A 17,403-nucleotide genomic window follows, 5' to 3' on the forward strand; every position below is an offset into this window, starting at 1 on the left:
CGAACTACAAACTTGTTTACCAACTTTGTAACTGGAACGCTGATAACTCGGGTGTGACGTCATTCCCAGTTCCGAGTTCCGACTTCCGAGGTAAATGGAACGCAGCATTGATAGCCGTTTTTCCGAGGGCTCGTGAAGGCAGCACGGAGCGCCAGTCGGAGCACGCTGAAGCCGCAGCAGCGTGGACATGTCGGACCCCGCAGCTCAGGCCCTGCAACCCCGGCTCCAAGCCCAGTCGGCCGGCTCCGCGGGGGCCGGGGGGGCCGGGGCTGCCGGCTCGGGGAGCAGCGACCCGGCCAGGCCGGGACTCAGCCAGCAGCAGCGGGCGAGTCAGAAGAAAGCCCAAGTCCGAGCCTTCCCGCGAGCGAAGAAGCTCGAGAAACTTGGCGTTTTCTCCGCATGCAAGGTAGCTAACGCAGCTAACCAAAGTTCACAACAAAGCACTCCGCGGGGTTGTTTTAGCCCACGTGGGCGGGATTGGAAAGAGCAAACTCGTGGCAATAGCAACGTAACGTAGTTAACTTCGACGGGAACCGTCAGAAATGTGTGGAGCTGCAGTTCTCCTCGGCTAGCTTTGGTGGATCAGTGATTTGTTGACGTGCAGAAACGAGCTGCTGCTGATTGTTTATTTGTTCATGTTCTTAGGCCAGTGACACTTGCAAGTGCAACGGGTGGAAAAACCCAAATCCGCCGTCAGCTACACGCATAGATCTGCAGCAGCAAGCCGCCAGCCTGAGCGAGCCGTGCCGCAGCTGTGGACACGCTCTGGGTACCGACCGACCAGCCTCCTCCCACCTGCAGCACACCTGAGATACATCTGAGACACATCTGAGACACCTGCAGCACACCTGAGACACATCTGAGACACCTGCAGCACACCTGAGACAGAGACACACCTGCAGCACACCTGAGACACACACACCCGAGACACACCTGCAGCACATCCGAGACAAACCTGAGACACACCTGCAGCACACCTGAGACACACCTGAGACACACCTGCACCATACCCGACACACACCTGCAGCACACCTGAGACACACACACCCGAGACACACCTGCAGCACACCTGAGACACACCTGCACCATACCCGACACACACCTGCAGCACACCTGCAGCGTACCCAACACACACCTGAGACACCCTAGCATACCCGAGACACGCCTGCAGCACACCTGAGACACCTGCAGCACACCTGAGACACACCTGCACCATACCCGACACACACCTGCAGCACACCTGCAGCGTACCCAACACACACCTGAGACACCCGAGCATACCCGAGACACGCCTGCAGCACACCTGAGACACCTGCAGCACACCTGAGACACACACCCGAGACACACCTGCAGCACACCTGAGACACATCCGAGACACACCTGCAGCACACCTGAGACACACCTGCAGCACACCTGCACCATACCCGACACACACCTGCAGCACACCTGAGACACACCTGCAGCATACCCGACACACACCTGCACCGTACCCGACGCACACCTGCTCACATCTCCATCACACCTGCATCACACCTGACACCAGTTGTGCTAGTTACTGAATAATAGTAACTAGTTACTGTTACTAGTTACTTCATTAAAAAGTAACTCAGTTACTTAGACCAAAAAGTAATGCGTTACTATGAAAAGTAACTTTTTAGTTAGTTTAAATAAAAACATTATTTTAAATGCTCCCATTAATGCCCCCTAGCCTTCATTTCAGCAGGTACTGTATGGATTTGCATTGTGCATCATGTTCTGCATTCTAAACAGTCTCCTTGCTTCTTCACTTCCTGTGTCAATAACGTTGGTTGCTTAGCAACAATGCTGAGAACGGCCAATGAGGTCCAGCGAGCAGCTCAAGAATGGGACTCTTCGATGAATCAGTCAATACAGTCTCAAATATAACCAATGGTAGCATGTCTGTTTATAAAAATATTTTTGCCCAGAAGGAAAAAAGAGCGACAACAAGGACCCATAACTATTTTCTTCTTTCGAAAAAACACACCTGCACCGCGGCTTTAGGAGAAAAAGACGCTACAGAGCGAGTCAGGATGCAGCGGCTCAGATGAGCAGTGAAATACGTGCGAGGCGGTGCTGATCTCCGCAATTTGAAGCCTTCTATAATAATTGTAAAAAGAATTTCACTTATCACGGGTTCTTTTTGGAATGTAACCCCCGTGAAAAACCAGGGATTACTGTAATGACGATATCTCCACGTTGCGAAACTCTCCTTCTCTTGGCTTGCCATGACCGTCATGTTTTTGAATGCACAGACACTATGTTTCCTCTGGTCTCCGCGTGTGGGGGAAAAAAGCTTCACTGTTGCCAGAAATAACGGAGTAACGCACCGGTAGGTAACGGTAATTGCGTTACTGAATTTAAAAAGTAATGATTTAGAGTATTAGTTACCGCAAAACTAACGGTGTTACTGTAACGCGTTACTAAATAGCCAGGGGTGCACACAAGCCAGGACTTGAGGGCTAGTCTACTGCATGTTTTAGATGTTTCCCTGTCTTCAACACACCTGATTCTAATCACTGGTCGCCATCAAAATGTCATCACGGTTTACACAACTCTGTTGGTGACACAGCCTTGTCTATCAGGGTTGTGTTGAGGCAGGGAAACATCTAAATCGTGCAGTAGACTGGCCCTCGATTCCCGGCTTGTGTGCACCCCTGTAAATAACGCATTAGTCCCAACACTGCCTGACAAACCTGAATAACACCTGTATCATACCTGCATCACACCCCCTCCCACGCAACACCACACACCTTTCAGACCTTTTTATGTCGTCCACATTATGATTTGGACTCCAATTCAATTTTATTTATAGAGCGTCTATTACAACAGAAGTTGTCTCTAGGTGCTTTCCAGAGACCCAGAACATGACCCCTGAGCAATTATTACATAAACAGTGGCAGCTAAAAACTCCCCTAGTGCAGGTGCCCAGATGCCTGTGAGCAGCACACTGAACCGTACCAGGGTCCCTTTTCTGCGGTCAATCATTGTACTGGTTCTGTGGCTGGATAGATAGGGGGGGTTGTATCAGATCAGAGTTCGATGGAAAATCCTAAGATAAATCAATACGCAGAACATGATACTCAGCTGTTGCGACTGATACAAGACAGAAAAATCCAGATATTTGTTTGTTAACGTGGACATTCGGTTTTCCGTTCCCACATCATTTTTTTGTTCTTTTTTTGTAAACGGGTGGTTGCGAGGCTTTCTCCGCCGTTGATGGGCGTAAACATCATGCTTCGGTTCATTTTAGTAATGACAGCCCGCTGGAGACCTCAGCCGCGTGGCGCAGGTTTACGTGAGTGAGAAGTTGGCACATAAACTCCTACCACATTGCATTTATTCCTAGAAAAGACGTTTTTTTTTTTTTTCCTGCACTGATATACAAGTTACTTTCCATCCTGTGCACTTTAGTTGACCTCTCTTCGGTTGACTGTCATGCTGCTGTTGAGATGCTAAGCACGAGTGTGTCGCTTGCTCGGTGTTATGCACTCGTTTTACAGACAACACTATTCAGGACGTCCCTGGTTATTTCCAGATAATCTGTAAAATCCACACATCGACTTCAGCCAAGTGGTAGAAACATTGTTACAACCACTGCTCGGCATTAAACTGACACTTTATAATCATTACTTTGACATTGTGGCAAAGCGAAAACCAACATAATGTTGTCACGCAAGTCTCAAGTGATTTGTGTTTATATAAATGATTTGATCCCATGTTCACAGCTGATCACGTGTCCCATCTGGAAAATGTCTCGGAGGACGAGATCAACAGACTGCTGGGGATGGTGGTCGATGTGGAGAACCTCTTCATGTCCGTACACAAAGAGGAGGACACAGACACCAAACAAGTGTACTTCTACCTTTTCAAGGTAGGCAAACTTTTCATCCCTCAGCAGTAATTTAAGATTGGCTAATAACTAATCTCCATCTGTCCTCTTCCCTAAGCTGTTGAGGAAATGTATCCTCCAGATGAGCCAGCCGGTCGTAGAGGGATCTCTCGGAAGTCCACCTTTTGAAAAACCCAACATCGAGCAGGTGAACACTAAACCTCGTCTGCAGCAGCGCCCAACATGTGTCGGCACAAACTTATTTATGTCTTCCTAATATTCCACAGGGGGTCTTGAACTTTGTTCAGTACAAGTTCAGCCACCTCGCACCAAAGGAAAGGCAGACCATGTTTGAGCTGTCAAAGATGTTTCTTTTATGTTTAAATTACTGGAAACTTGAGACGCCGACGCAGTATCGCCAGCGTACCCAGAAAGATGACGGGACGGCATACAAAGTGGACTACACCAGGTGTGTGTGTGTGACTGAAGCATGTTGTTTCACTGGCACAAATGTATCTGTGTTTTTGTTAATGTGTTTTATTATTATGACCGGCAGATGGTTGTGCTACTGCCACGTCCCACAGAGTAACGACAGCCTCCCACGCTACGAAACCACTCAAGTGTTTGGGCGAAACCTACTCAAGTCCATCTTCACCGTCACCCGGCGGCAACTCCTGGAGAAATTCAGGGTGGAGAAGGATAAACTGCTGCCAGAGAAACGCACGCTCATCCTCACACACTTCCCCAAGTAAGAACACGGCGTCTCGGACATTTAATGACGTTAACACGATGACCGAGTGCATCTGGCTTTTGTCTCACCGAGTCTCCATTTGTGTGATGCAGTCCTTCACACTTCACAGATCGCTCGATCATCTCTCTGAGATCTTTTTGCTCCATTTGTGCGTGTTTTCAGGTTCTTGTCGATGCTGGAGGAGGAGATCTATGGGGAGAATTCACCCATATGGGAGGCCGATTTCACCATGCCGGCCTCGGATGGCACGCAGCTCGGTCACCAGACAGGTGAGGCTGGTTTGCAGTTTCACATGACGTGCATGATTAGTGTAACCAACCAACCAAAACAGTGAAACCATATTTAAAGAACCTCATAAATATAAAACGTAGCTCACTTAAATTCTGGATACATCGTACTGATTTAACCATGTAATCTGAAATACATTTACTGCACAGCAAACATGTGACTCTAACTCATAAACAACATAAACTTGCATTAAGTTGATTCCACACTCCAAAGAAGACTTTTTTGGCACTTTCCACTAGTACCTACTCGGCTCTACTCAACACGGCCTGGTTTCTTTTCCATAACAATTCAGCACCTGGAGCAGAAGTAGGAGGTTGGAGCGAAGCTGCTGTGACGTATTTGACTGTGATCTAAACGAAGAAGACAACAACACTAAAGATGTAGAGCATGGAGGAGATGATATATGTGCCTTTGGGTCTGTGGCTCGTGTTCGATATCAAGTTAAAAATGAGAGTGAGAGAAGCTTCAAGCGGCAACGCTTTTTCATTTTTATTTAGTTTGTCTCGGCGCTGCTGAAAAGTCCGTTGGTAGCTGCGAGCAGCTATGAAGTGACAGAGCTGCTGCTAGATCTGGTCATTCCTTATCGCTCCGTCTAGATCCTTCTTTAATTCTCTCCTCAGCCACCAGGTTTAGGAACATCTGCATCTCAGAGTTGGATCATGAAACAGACTTTTGCACTGCTGTTGCCTGTCGAATAAAATTAACAAGAAGTCGGTCTTCAAATGATGTCCACATCCTGACTCAGACGTTTGACTCCCAACCCCCCTGATAATTCAGTGGCATGTAGTGTGATGACGTCTGATACAGCCCGACTCAGCTGCTTAGAACCTCGGCAGAATAGTTACAGAAAAAGTATCTACTCGGCACGGGTAGACTCCTAGTGGGAAAGCACCAAACCAAGTGGAGTTGAGCCGTGCTGACTACATACTAGTGGAAAAGTGCCATTAGGGTCAGGATCGGGGTCTGCACATGCTGGCATTCATTTTCCATTGTTGTTCTGAGCGATTTTGTGTTTTCCTGCTTTGGCTTTGGTGACGTAGTAAATGATGTGAGGTCCTGAATGTTTTGTGCCCTCCGGTCAGCGGAAAAAAGAGGTGGTTCATGTAGAACGTGTTTGGAACCAGCTCTAGCTCCAGCATCAGCACCAGCATCAGCACCAGCAAAGATTTTGAGTTGGCCAAGAACCCCTAATTGAAACCTAGAGGAGGAAGTCTATCTATGGCTGTAAATCGGAAATGATTATATATTAATTGTTGCATTTCAGGACTGCAACACATTCCAATAAATGCGGTGCCCCTGGATTAACAGTGATTATGATTTTGTACAAAAGCAGCATCCATGAACATGTGAGCCCTGCCAGAGCAGAGAAGGGTGGAGGGTCTCTATTTTGTCTACAAATGTAAGAAAATCAAAATCTTTAAAAACAATGTTCAGCACGTACATACACATCTCCTACATGGATGATGTCATTTAACGATTCAGGGAAACCTAACATGCCGCATTCAAGACCACTTGTGTCCCATGGACATCCCAAAACCACATTCCTTGCAGTTGAAGTTAAAAGCCAAGTCCAGACATGTATTATGAGTTTAGTCGTTCTTAACGAGGTGAAAGAGAAGACATTAGACAGAAAAATGAAGGCTGTCCTTCCCTGCCGCAGCTCTGCAGGGTGATCTGGTATTTATCGTCCTTTATCGTTGCAGTGATCAGTCCAGCTTCTGTGTCCGGCTCCGCAGCTCTGACCAAGAACCTGAGCAGCAGCTCCTCTCTGACCAGCGTGGACACCGGAGGCGTCGAGCCCATCACAGGTCTGCCATCACGTCTCGTCTGCTTTCACCGTCCTTCAGCTCTGTTCTGTGGTGGAGAGGAAACATTCCTTCCTGTTAATGACACATTAAATGTTTTACTCTTGCACTGCTAGAACTGGCGCTAAGATGCAAACGCCATATGAGTAAGAATATGGTAGATCTGTGGGTGTTTTTTTTTTTTTTTTTAGTAGTACCGTTACACTTTTTTTTTGCCTCAGGTTAGAAAGCTTGCCTCCTTTTTAATTTAGTTGTAATCCAAAGTGTGCCCCAAAGGGATGCGTTGATGCTCATCAGAGGATGAATGTGGGCACACGAGAGGTTCAGTGCGTCATGATAAACAGATTTTCTTGCACAAACTCCCCACTCACATTCCTAAAACTATGGAAGAAACTCTGTGACACAGCCGGAGGACTTCGCTGAGGGACACAGACCTCTAATGTGTAAATCTGATCCTCTCTGCTCAGGGGAAAAGCGTAAACTTCCAGAGGCGTTGACGCTGGAGGATGCCAAGCGGATCCGTGTGATGGGAGACATCCCTATGGAGCTGGTCAATGAAGTGATGATGACAATCACTGACCCTGCCGCCATGCTTGGACCCGAGGTCAGCTCCACGTTCTGCTCACACCTTATTTCCCAGGTTACACTTTAACGCATCGGTCACAGCTTGGGCACTTTACTGTAAAATAAGTCCTAAGTTCTGATCATTATTATTATTATTTTTCCTCTACTTGACTTGTATTTGAAATATCGGCGAAACATAAACAAACCACCAGGTTTTACATTTAGTGTCCTTATTAATAAGCCGATCCTTGGATTCAGTATCAGCATGGAGTCATCAAATTACCCCAGCTGAGTGGAAACCAGAGAAGAGATCGGAGCTGCTCTCCTTTGCATTTCGGTTTCGTTTTGGTGTCTAACTGCTCAGTGTTGGGAAAGTACCAAGTTAATTTAGACCTTGGCTGGTCTAAATTAACTAGGGTTGCAGCTATCAAATATTTTGGTGATCGAATATTCTATGAAATAGTCCATCAATGAATCGAGTAATCAGATAAAACTTATTTTTGCTTTATTAAAGCCCAATTATAAATATTATAAATGTACAATAGAAAACAAGACAGATTACTTGATTTAAAACAACCAATTTGTTTCTTTTAGGAGAATAATTGACATTTATTTACATATTATGCAAACTAGTAAAATGTTAAATGTTAAATTTTCCAATAAAATAAAATAAAATTATTTTAAACTTAAAATTTCCTGAAACATTAATAAAAATATATCAAAAATCAAAGTATCAAAAATAAAAAATATTCTTAAACACTGTTTTTAAATTGTGCAACTTCACATTCAGAACCAACACGTTTAAACAGAAATGCTTGGCTGTGGACCGGGACTCGGAACACATCATGTGGACCAGGACCTTCATTTTTAATTTGAAATAATCCCACACCTTCGAAATTTACATTTATTTTTTATTTAAACGAGGCTTCGAGGCAGAGGAAATTCCTCGATCAATCACTTTTTGTAATCGAGGTACTCAAGGAATCATTGCAGTCCTAAAATGAACCCCCCAAAATATCCTACGGGTGCCATCCCAGGTTCAGGTTAAGGAGGTAAACTTGTCCTTGTTGTCGCTCAGACGAATCTGCTGACGCCAAACGCTGCCCGCGACGAGACCGCCCGGCTGGAGGAGAGGCGGGGCATCATCGAGTTTCACGTGATCGGAAACTCACTTTCCCAGAAATCCAACAAGAAGATCCTGATGTGGCTGGTTGGCCTTCAGAACGTCTTCTCTCATCAGCTGCCTCGTATGCCCAAAGAGTACATCACACGGCTGGTGTTTGACCCGTAAGTGGACTGTTCTCTCGTTTCGCAACACCATGGAATCGCCGCGCTCTGACCCGACGTCTTTCACATTTCTGCAGGAAGCACAAAACCTTAGCCCTTATTAAAGATGGCCGCGTCATAGGAGGCATCTGTTTTAGGATGTTTCCCACTCAGGGATTCACGGAGATCGTCTTCTGCGCCGTCACATCCAACGAGCAAGTAAAGGTACGTCACACCCATTTATACGCACAGAAGATTCTGGAGAGAAAATCGACTCAATGATTTTGAGACTCTTTTCAGGCCTCCAAGAAGCTTTGTCCGTATATGGTGCATTCAGGACTGGTGGAAAGTTGGGTCATCTGAATTTTCATCTGAGTCAAGCTTTATTTCCCTCGATACTTAATTATCTATATCTCAGCACCCCATGGTTATAACATCTTTTCTTTGTAATAGTCTATAATTCGTGCATTTATGAGCCTTACAAATGTAATTAGATGTTTTAAAGCAACAACTGCCAGGTGGTGGACTTGTTTTTTGGCTGGTAAAAACTGACGGTCAAATCAGGAGGCAAGAAGATAGTAATGGCGGGGCATCACAGTGGTCTTAGTGGGTCTGAAGTAGGTATACCTTCGTAGGTTAAGTAATTAATAATGGAGGGAAATAACGCTTGACTCAGAAGACCATTCAAATGACCCAGCTTTCCACCAGTCCTTAAATGCACCATATATGGACGAATATGTGAGGCTTCTTGGAGGCGTGAAACCAGTCTCAAAATCTTTTGTGCGTATCTATAACTTTGTGCCTATGTATCAGGAGATTCATGCACGCGTATTTAACGATTTGTGTGTGTAGGAGGCTTTTTGATATTCGTAATTATCGTTTTGTCCGTAACTTCGAGCAAGTTACGCACGCACAAAATTAATAATGCGCACAAATCAGATAATGATGTTTTGAGTCGATTTTCTCTCCATAGAAAGTGAACTTTTTCCCTCCTTTACTCATAAAAGAACACGTTCTGCCTCTCTGGTTTCATGGATGACAGGGCTACGGCACCCACCTGATGAACCATCTGAAGGAGTACCACATCAAACACAACATCCTCTACTTTCTCACTTACGCTGACGAGTATGCTATTGGCTACTTCAAGAAGCAGGTACTGCACAGATCGCTTGTCTGTTTCCTGCATCTCTGTCCTCATCTGATCTCTCTAAGTAATACTTTTTTTATTTTACTTCCTCTCAGGGTTTTTCCAAAGACATCAAAGTGCCCAAGAGTCGATACCTGGGTTACATCAAAGACTACGAGGGAGCAACGCTGATGGAGTGCGAGTTGAACCCGAGAATCCCTTACACCGAGCTTTCGCATATCATTAAAAGACAGAAGGAGGTGCGTGAGGATGTGAGATGCGTGTGTCAACGGTTTTTGGAGCGAGCCTGTGTCGTTTAACTCTGCACGATGCTGATTCTGTCATAACAGATCATCAAGAAGCTGATTGAGAGGAAACAGAGTCAGATTAGAAAGGTGTACCCGGGTCTCACCTGCTTCAAAGAGGGCGTGCGACAGATCCCGGTGGAGAGCATCCCTGGCATAAGTCTGTTTCTGCTTTGCATACACTGTAAAATATGATCAGATGTTGGTTGAATACTTACGAGACTCTTCTTCCAACCAGGAGAAACAGGCTGGAAACCAACTAACAAGGATAAAGGGTAAATACTTTTGGAAGATTGATGTTTCTGCTAAAGAAACGATTTGCTATTAACAGGTTTAACAGGTCGTATCCATGTATTGCAGGAAAGAGGTGAAGGACCCGGATGTGCTGTACAACATGCTCAAGAACCTCCTGGCCCAGATAAAGGTGCAGGAAGTCTGATGACACACAAACGTAAACCTCAAGAGTGACAAGCCACTTATCAGGTCTGTGTTGCGTCTCTCCAACAGACTCATCCTGACGCTTGGCCCTTCATGGAGCCCGTGAAGAAGTCTGAGGCTCCAGATTACTACGAGATCATCCGCTTTCCTATTGGTCAGTAGGCGTTTCTTTGGCAAGCTGCATTTGCTTGTAGCTTCTTTTTGTGTTTTATATTCTCTATATTTTTGAATACACACATATGGGACTCTAAAATGGTGCTGAACTAGTAGCAGCTTGTTGATTTAGTTCAGATTATTATCATTATTTTCTTTTAACAATTCACTTCAGTTTGGATGCTCTGCTGTTAACAGGGATTTTTGATGGTTTTCTGGCCATTTTTAAGGTGCTCTACAAGTAACAATGGCAACCGGAAAGTGACTTGCATGTGGGAGGACAGGACTGATCCTTTTAAAGCCCATGAAATTCCAGAAATAAGTAACTCAATCCAGACAAGCTGCAGAGGAGACATCTGCAAAGTACCGTAGGAGTTAAACAGCAAAAAGTAGGACGTTTAAACCCTAATTTATTCCATATTGGGGTCGGGAGATCACGGGAGGCACGGTGGCTTAGTGGTTAGCGCTGCTGTCATCGGCCCGGCACAAGTCTATCTGTGTGGAATTTGCATGTTCTCGTGCTCGCGTAGCTCCACAGTCCAGTTTTTTTAGGTTGATTGATGATTATACATTGCCTGCAAGTATGTACGGTTGTTTGTCTGCACATGTGGCCCTGCGATGGACTGGCGATCCGTCGCGGGCGTACCCCTGCTTTCACCTGTGATGTACCCCAACAGCCCCCCGGGGAGTAAGAGGGTTTAGGAAAGGGACGGATGGATGTGAAATCACTGACTAATGAGAGACACGGGGGGAATACTGTGAATGACTGACACTGGCTTCAGGAACACATGTCGAGCTCCGGTGCCTTTTTATTCATTAATCAGGCCAGATGTACTGATTCACATCATGAAAGGTTTCCATCGTGAAATAGACGGGGGACTCCTTCCAACGCACTGCCGTTTCCACGTAACGTACTGAATGGGTACGGACGGCGTGGGAGTGGGCTCTATGACATGACTAAGGGGAGCCTCCGACACCCACTATTCAAAAAACACAACTATGGTGGATTAAGAGTTGGTCATGAAACCTTGGATCAGCAAGTTTCTACTGCAAAACCGTTGGCACTCATTCACCAGCATGTCTTTGCTGCATTCTGGATGTCTTGTTGACGCTGGTCGGGTTCTCTCCTATGATTCAGTCTTTCCAATGGCTTCCGAAGGCAGGTTCATTGCATCTGCTGGTACTGTCCCTAGGAAATACAAGCCCATAATAATCCATAATAACTTCAAACAGTTCTACAAACGCATGATGTAGCACTATGTAGCAGGGCTCCAGACTGCGACCAAATGCTTGCATTTTGCGACCAAAATTTGAGTATGTGCGACTGAATTTCATGTCCACTCGCACACGTGCGACCAGTAAATTTGCCAGTGTTTTTTTTTTTTTTTTTTTTACACTTTAAACGTGGAAGGTGTGCGTCAATGAACCCCCATATTTGCAGGCCAATGAGTGTGAAAGGGAATGAGTTGGGGGATCTATTTTTTTATTTCTTTTTTTCGTTTAATTTCACCAGCTGGTATTACGCCCGGACCACATTTAATGCGACACAACGCGCTGCCGCTGCGCCGCGCACATAAAGTTAGAAGAAAGAGACGGCGGATATGTTTGGTTTTAGTAATATCATGCTCAGGCAATGAGTCTGCAATGGCCCAGACGGGAGACACATGTAGCTCAGTGGTTAACTTTTATTTTTAATCCACTCTATATTCTTCTGGTTGTTATCCGATATGCTCCCCTAAAGCCTGAATTATGGTTCCGCCTTAAATCGACACAGAGCCGCCGCCGTAGCCTACGGCGTAGGCTCTGCGTTGTTGTAACGCGGAACCATAAATCAGCCTTCACCCGGTACATACATAGGTTCCTCTAAACATCTGTCCCCGCTACAGTTTTAACTAAAAGAAAATGTGCTCCAATACAGCAGGTCTCATAATTTTATTTTGAACACTGCCAAAACTCTAACTTAAAACGTAACTAGAACTTAAAATTTGCTTGACACAAATGAAAGTTAAATTTTAACACGTGGGAAAAACACCTAACCTTTTAAGTGATGTGTGTTATCAGGTGTAATGGCATTTTTAGGTTAGAAATAAGAATATTTCTTGGTAAGATCCTTAGTTATTTGAGTGAAGGCAGTGAATTTGGTCGACTGGTGTAAGTTCAGGGTTTTAGTAAAGACACAAGTAGGGAAATGTTATTGGCCAGTACCCCCAAAATTTGTACATTTGTTAAGTACTGTGTTTAACAGTTACATTCATGGCTGAAAGGTTACTAAGCACTTTGTTACCAAGCACTTTTTTATCATGTGAATGTATGTTTTTTTAATATATAATGACAGCAATGGTGCTGTCAGTTTACTTTATGTTGCGGCATCTTTAAAAGTGCACAATAAAATGTAACACTGCATTTGAAACAGCACATTGTGGTAATTCATTAATCTATTATGAAATACGTATTACTAATACACTGAAATGTAGTAGATGTACTATGTACATCTACATGTAAAAATTTGGTTAGCGTGTCGATAAACGATGTGCGCTCCTAAAATATCTGATTGTGCCCCTAAAAATTTTCAGTTAGGGGCTACTGTGCTCCTAATGAAAAAAGTTAGTCTGGAGCCCTGCTATGTAGAGTTGCGACTTCCAGCTCTCCGACAGCTCTTCATCCGTGTTCAGTAGTTAACACTGCAAAGCGGTTTTATGTAGTTATTCATCATTTAAATACTTATTTTACCCAGCAGTTTCTCTTTTTCTCAATTTTTGTCCCAACAGACCTGAAGACCATGACAGAGAGACTCAAAAACAGATACTATGTGACCAAGAAGCTTTTCATCGCAGACCTGCAGCGAATCATCAGCAACTGTCGCGAGTATAACCCTCCCGACAGCGAGTACTGCAAGTGCGCCAACACGCTGGAGAAGTTCTTCTACTTCAAGTTAAAAGACGGAGGCTTGATTGAGAAGTGAATGTCATGATGCAACAGCTGACGCCGGGAAAACACCGGCAGCTGTTGTCCCACTCGAGCTAATAACATGGTATTCGGTACAAAGTAAATCAACAGAGTTGTGGAACAAAGCAGCAGATTGGAGCCAGCTGAGCATTACAAGTGTCAATTACTCAAAAAGCATTTGCATTATACACGTTTCATTAACTGAACCAAAGTGACAGGTCCAAGTAACAGAACCGTTTCACTTCCCACGTTTATTTATAGTACGAATGGTGGTTGTTATTCCAGTTTTTTTGTGCGTTTGAAACAGGTCACAGGAGTCGTCGTGATTAAAGGTAATTTCCAGAAAAGTGAATCTCGGGACCTAAAGCCACGTTGCCTTCCGTTACTGACAGACACTTGAACATCCAGCCAGCTTCATGGGTGCGAGATGGATGGATGTATGGATGGATGGATGTATGGATGGACGGCACTTCCCTGAGAAGTGCTAACACACACAATCCAGTCAGTTGGTGAGACATTTATCGAATACAGTCGTTCAAGTGCGAGATGTCCAAAAAACGTGAGTTTGCTTCTTTTTTTGCATATAAATACATTTTGATTTTGGTCAGGGGAACAGGTTCTGATGCCGTTTTTCTTTTTTTTTTTTTCTTTAACCAACAATTAAAGCAGTTTCATAGATAAAAAAAACACAACAAAAGGCATCAGGTATTTCCTGCTCCTGCATGTCAAACCGACCGATTTCCAGTCGGCTCATTCATTCCGTCACGTTGAGCGTAGCTCTCACCGCGCTCGCGGCGGTGGGCCGCGGGCGCCAGCACCGATGTCTTCCTCGGCACCGTCACCTTTTTGCACGCACACTGAATAGGCGAGCGTTTTGTGTTCAGCCACAGACTCCGTGGGAGTTCCACGTTCACTGGACCATTTGTGAAAACCCCAAACAAGCTAAACTGGTACACTTTAACCATCCCGAGTCTCAGACAAGGTTTATTTATCACGTCACACTGTACACACGCTGTAGTGGATAATAATGCATGACAGTTTACAGTTTCCATTAAAAAGAAAATGTCAGTTTGCTATTGCAGGGTTTCTTTTTTTTTTTTTTTTTTTCTTTTTACTTTTGGGTTGTTGAACATTACATGTTCATTGGTCAGTGTCAAAGTGCTTCCTGGGACGCAGCCACTTCTTTCATGGGAGTAACTATTCATTGCTGATTGATCCAGTTTGTTCAAGTTGTTATTGACACTGTATGTTTTAAGTATGTGTGAATAATTTTTGTATTTTGTACTTGAACGACGACGAGCTTTGATTAAATGAGTGTTGCATCATTCGGGGTGGTTGTTGTTATAGTTCACCTTTTAATTCCAAATATGTTTCAGATTTTCTTTTGACAAAAACAAAAAAGAGACGGAACGCGTCGGTCTTAGTGAAGCTTCAAGTTGTTGCGTTGCAGAATAAATGCCATTTACTGTAAAAGTGTTTATGAAAATAAAGTTTCATTCTCTTTTTAAAAAAAACAAACCAGTTTTTTAATTTTCCGGTAATTCCCAACCTCTCAGGTAATTCCCAACCTCTCAGGTAACTGATTCACTCACTCATGGAAAAAAACAGTGACACAAACCTGAGTCACTTTGTGCCTGGAGGCAAATCCCAACTCATTTCTCTGTAAAACAAATATCAGCAGCGCTATTACGCTGGATATAGAAAGCCTGCAACACACTCGTCATAGTGCAAGCTTCTTACATTCAAAGTCAGAAATAGATAAATAAACATCAGACTTGTTACATCTTTAGTGCAATATTCCAACAGACAAAAACCCAGACAAAAAAATGTAATTATTAGGGAATATTTTAAGTTTAAGTCCGAGTACGCCTGTTTTTATGTTATTTCTGCAGCTTTTTTCATTTTCTTTTCAGGGGTTGAGGTCAGGGTTCTGACTGGGGCATTCTAAGATGTTGATTTTCCTTTTCTGAAGCCGTGTGTTTGTTGAGTGTTTTGATCTACTCATGCTCCACCCGTCTTGACACGTTCCCCGGGTGCAGCTGAAGACGACGAGCCCTGAAGCTTACCACTTCCTCCACCGCTTCACTGTAGGGGTGTTATTCTTTGGGTGATGCTCTCCGTTGGCTTTTCTCCCAAATTCTAAAATTTAGGCCCATTTAACATTTAACCCCAACAAAGCAACCCTCTTGCCAGCAAACTCCCCCGCCCAGATTTTTTGCAGAATACTGGAGATTGTAGTCACATGCCAAAAATTCCTGCAGTTCCTTCAGTGCTGCCGTTCGATTCTTGATTTCATCGCAAACAGGTTTTTTCCGCATTCCCTCATCCAATTTCAAGGTCTTTTTATCTCTATGGTGTCACGTTTGTCGTCACGTTTGTCATCACTTATTGATGACAGTGTTTACAGTAATCCACGGTACATTCAGGGCCTTCGATATTGCTTTATATCCCTCTCATTCCTACCTTTCAACAATCTTGCAGATTCTTTGGCATTACTTTGTCATCAGAGACTCTGCAAACCTAAACAGTCAAGCAAAACAGCAACAGCTAAATGTTCATATGGTTAATCATAAATTTAATCATTTAATCATTCTTTTTGAAAGTTACTCATTAACTGAGGAAAGTTGAGCTCCGTAATGAGGTGAGCAGACTCTGTTCCCACTTATTAAACATGCATGGTTTTTCCTTTGGATTTTTGTTTGTCTGAAGATCATTTTAAAGATGTAAAAAGTATGACTTGTAATTGTATGATGAAAATTACAGACCTCATCTTTTTAAGTGGGAGAACTTCCACAATTGGTGGCTGACTAAATACTTTTTTGCCCCACTGTATGTTATTTCTATATTTAATTTCAAAATATGCTATTTCATAAACGAGTGAGGGTTTTTATATCTACTGTAAGTATCATTCCCTCCTGACGCTGAGTGGTGGGCCTGGAAACAGACTAATTAAATTAGATAAACTGTTCAGCCTGTGTTCAGATTGCAGCTTTATGATCGCAACTTGATTTAAACTTTAACTTTTTGTCTTTCTTTCGATCTGATAGACTGTAAAGTTTGTGCTCATAATGCCTTAAAATGCTACACAAACTTGAATCAAGGGTTTTTACAGGATACATCAGTCACTTTTAGTTCGCTTAATACTGAAAAGAAAGATATGTAAGTTGTTCATGTGCCAGCATTTGTTTTGTTTGATAAAACATATGTAAATGTTATTCCTTCAGTGTCCAACAGAGCTTTTACTTTCCATGACCATCAGCTCCACCTTAAATCACAATTTATTTACTGCAGTCTGCATCAACCAGTGTGAAACACCTGGCCAAGCACATTATGAGCAGTTTAATTGACTTTATTCTAATATATTCTTTAACAGAATATATTATTGGATATTGGATGGACATCATTCTGTTGCCATTCAACTTATTCTGGTGGTATTAGTTCTGATATAGTCCTGGTTCCTGCAAAAGTCTTGTAAACCAACCTGAAATGAAAACATTAACTCAGTAGTCAATTTCCATACTGTTGGAGGGTGGGGTGGGTGAGTGAGTGTAATGCTAAAATGTGTGCAGACACGGGGATTTCATGAAACTGCCTTTAAGTTTTGTTTTCCTGGAGAGCAGCAATGGCAGGGGGCCAAGTTAGGGGACACCAGAAGGCCGGGAGCTTTTCAGGACTCAAAGCATTACATCTAAAACCAATAATGCAATACTTATAAAGATAAACAGGGTTTAACATGGGATTGAAGTTTCATTTTAAAAGATATAAAATGTTTGTAAAGTGTGTTTTTTGTTGTTGGCACTGTTGTTTCAGCCCTGTCACTGCATTACAGCGACTGCTGTCGCTCCTCACGGAACCCCTTCACTAGGGCCTCCTCCCACACTCATGTGCCTTTCGCTTTCGTTTTCCCGTCA

General features: G+C 43.8%; 1 protein-coding gene across 2 annotated transcripts; it reads left to right on the plus strand.

Annotated features, from left to right (window-relative positions):
- Positions 1 to 164: 164 nt before the first annotated feature.
- Positions 165 to 14,179, plus strand: kat2a (K(lysine) acetyltransferase 2A). 2 transcript variants are annotated; one of them, XM_061712735.1, is made up of 18 exons: positions 165 to 406; positions 646 to 769; positions 3,747 to 3,892; positions 3,969 to 4,058; positions 4,138 to 4,319; positions 4,407 to 4,598; positions 4,764 to 4,870; positions 6,593 to 6,697; positions 7,162 to 7,298; positions 8,337 to 8,545; positions 8,623 to 8,749; positions 9,567 to 9,677; positions 9,767 to 9,910; positions 10,001 to 10,115; positions 10,194 to 10,230; positions 10,316 to 10,379; positions 10,463 to 10,547; positions 13,315 to 14,179. In XM_061712735.1, exons 1-18 carry the CDS (start codon positions 188 to 190, stop codon positions 13,506 to 13,508), a joined length of 2,388 nt encoding a protein of 795 aa, XP_061568719.1. In that variant the 5' UTR covers positions 165 to 187; the 3' UTR covers positions 13,509 to 14,179. The 2 variants fall into 2 exon arrangements, with proteins under 2 accessions (XP_061568719.1, XP_061568720.1); XM_061712736.1 differs by having other exon boundaries at positions 6,626 to 6,697.
- The last annotated feature ends 3,224 nt before the right edge of the window (positions 14,180 to 17,403 follow it).

The sequence above is a fragment of the Cololabis saira genome, chromosome 21 (genome assembly GCF_033807715.1).
Source record: "Cololabis saira isolate AMF1-May2022 chromosome 21, fColSai1.1, whole genome shotgun sequence".
Taxonomy (NCBI): Eukaryota; Metazoa; Chordata; class Actinopteri; order Beloniformes; family Belonidae; genus Cololabis; species Cololabis saira.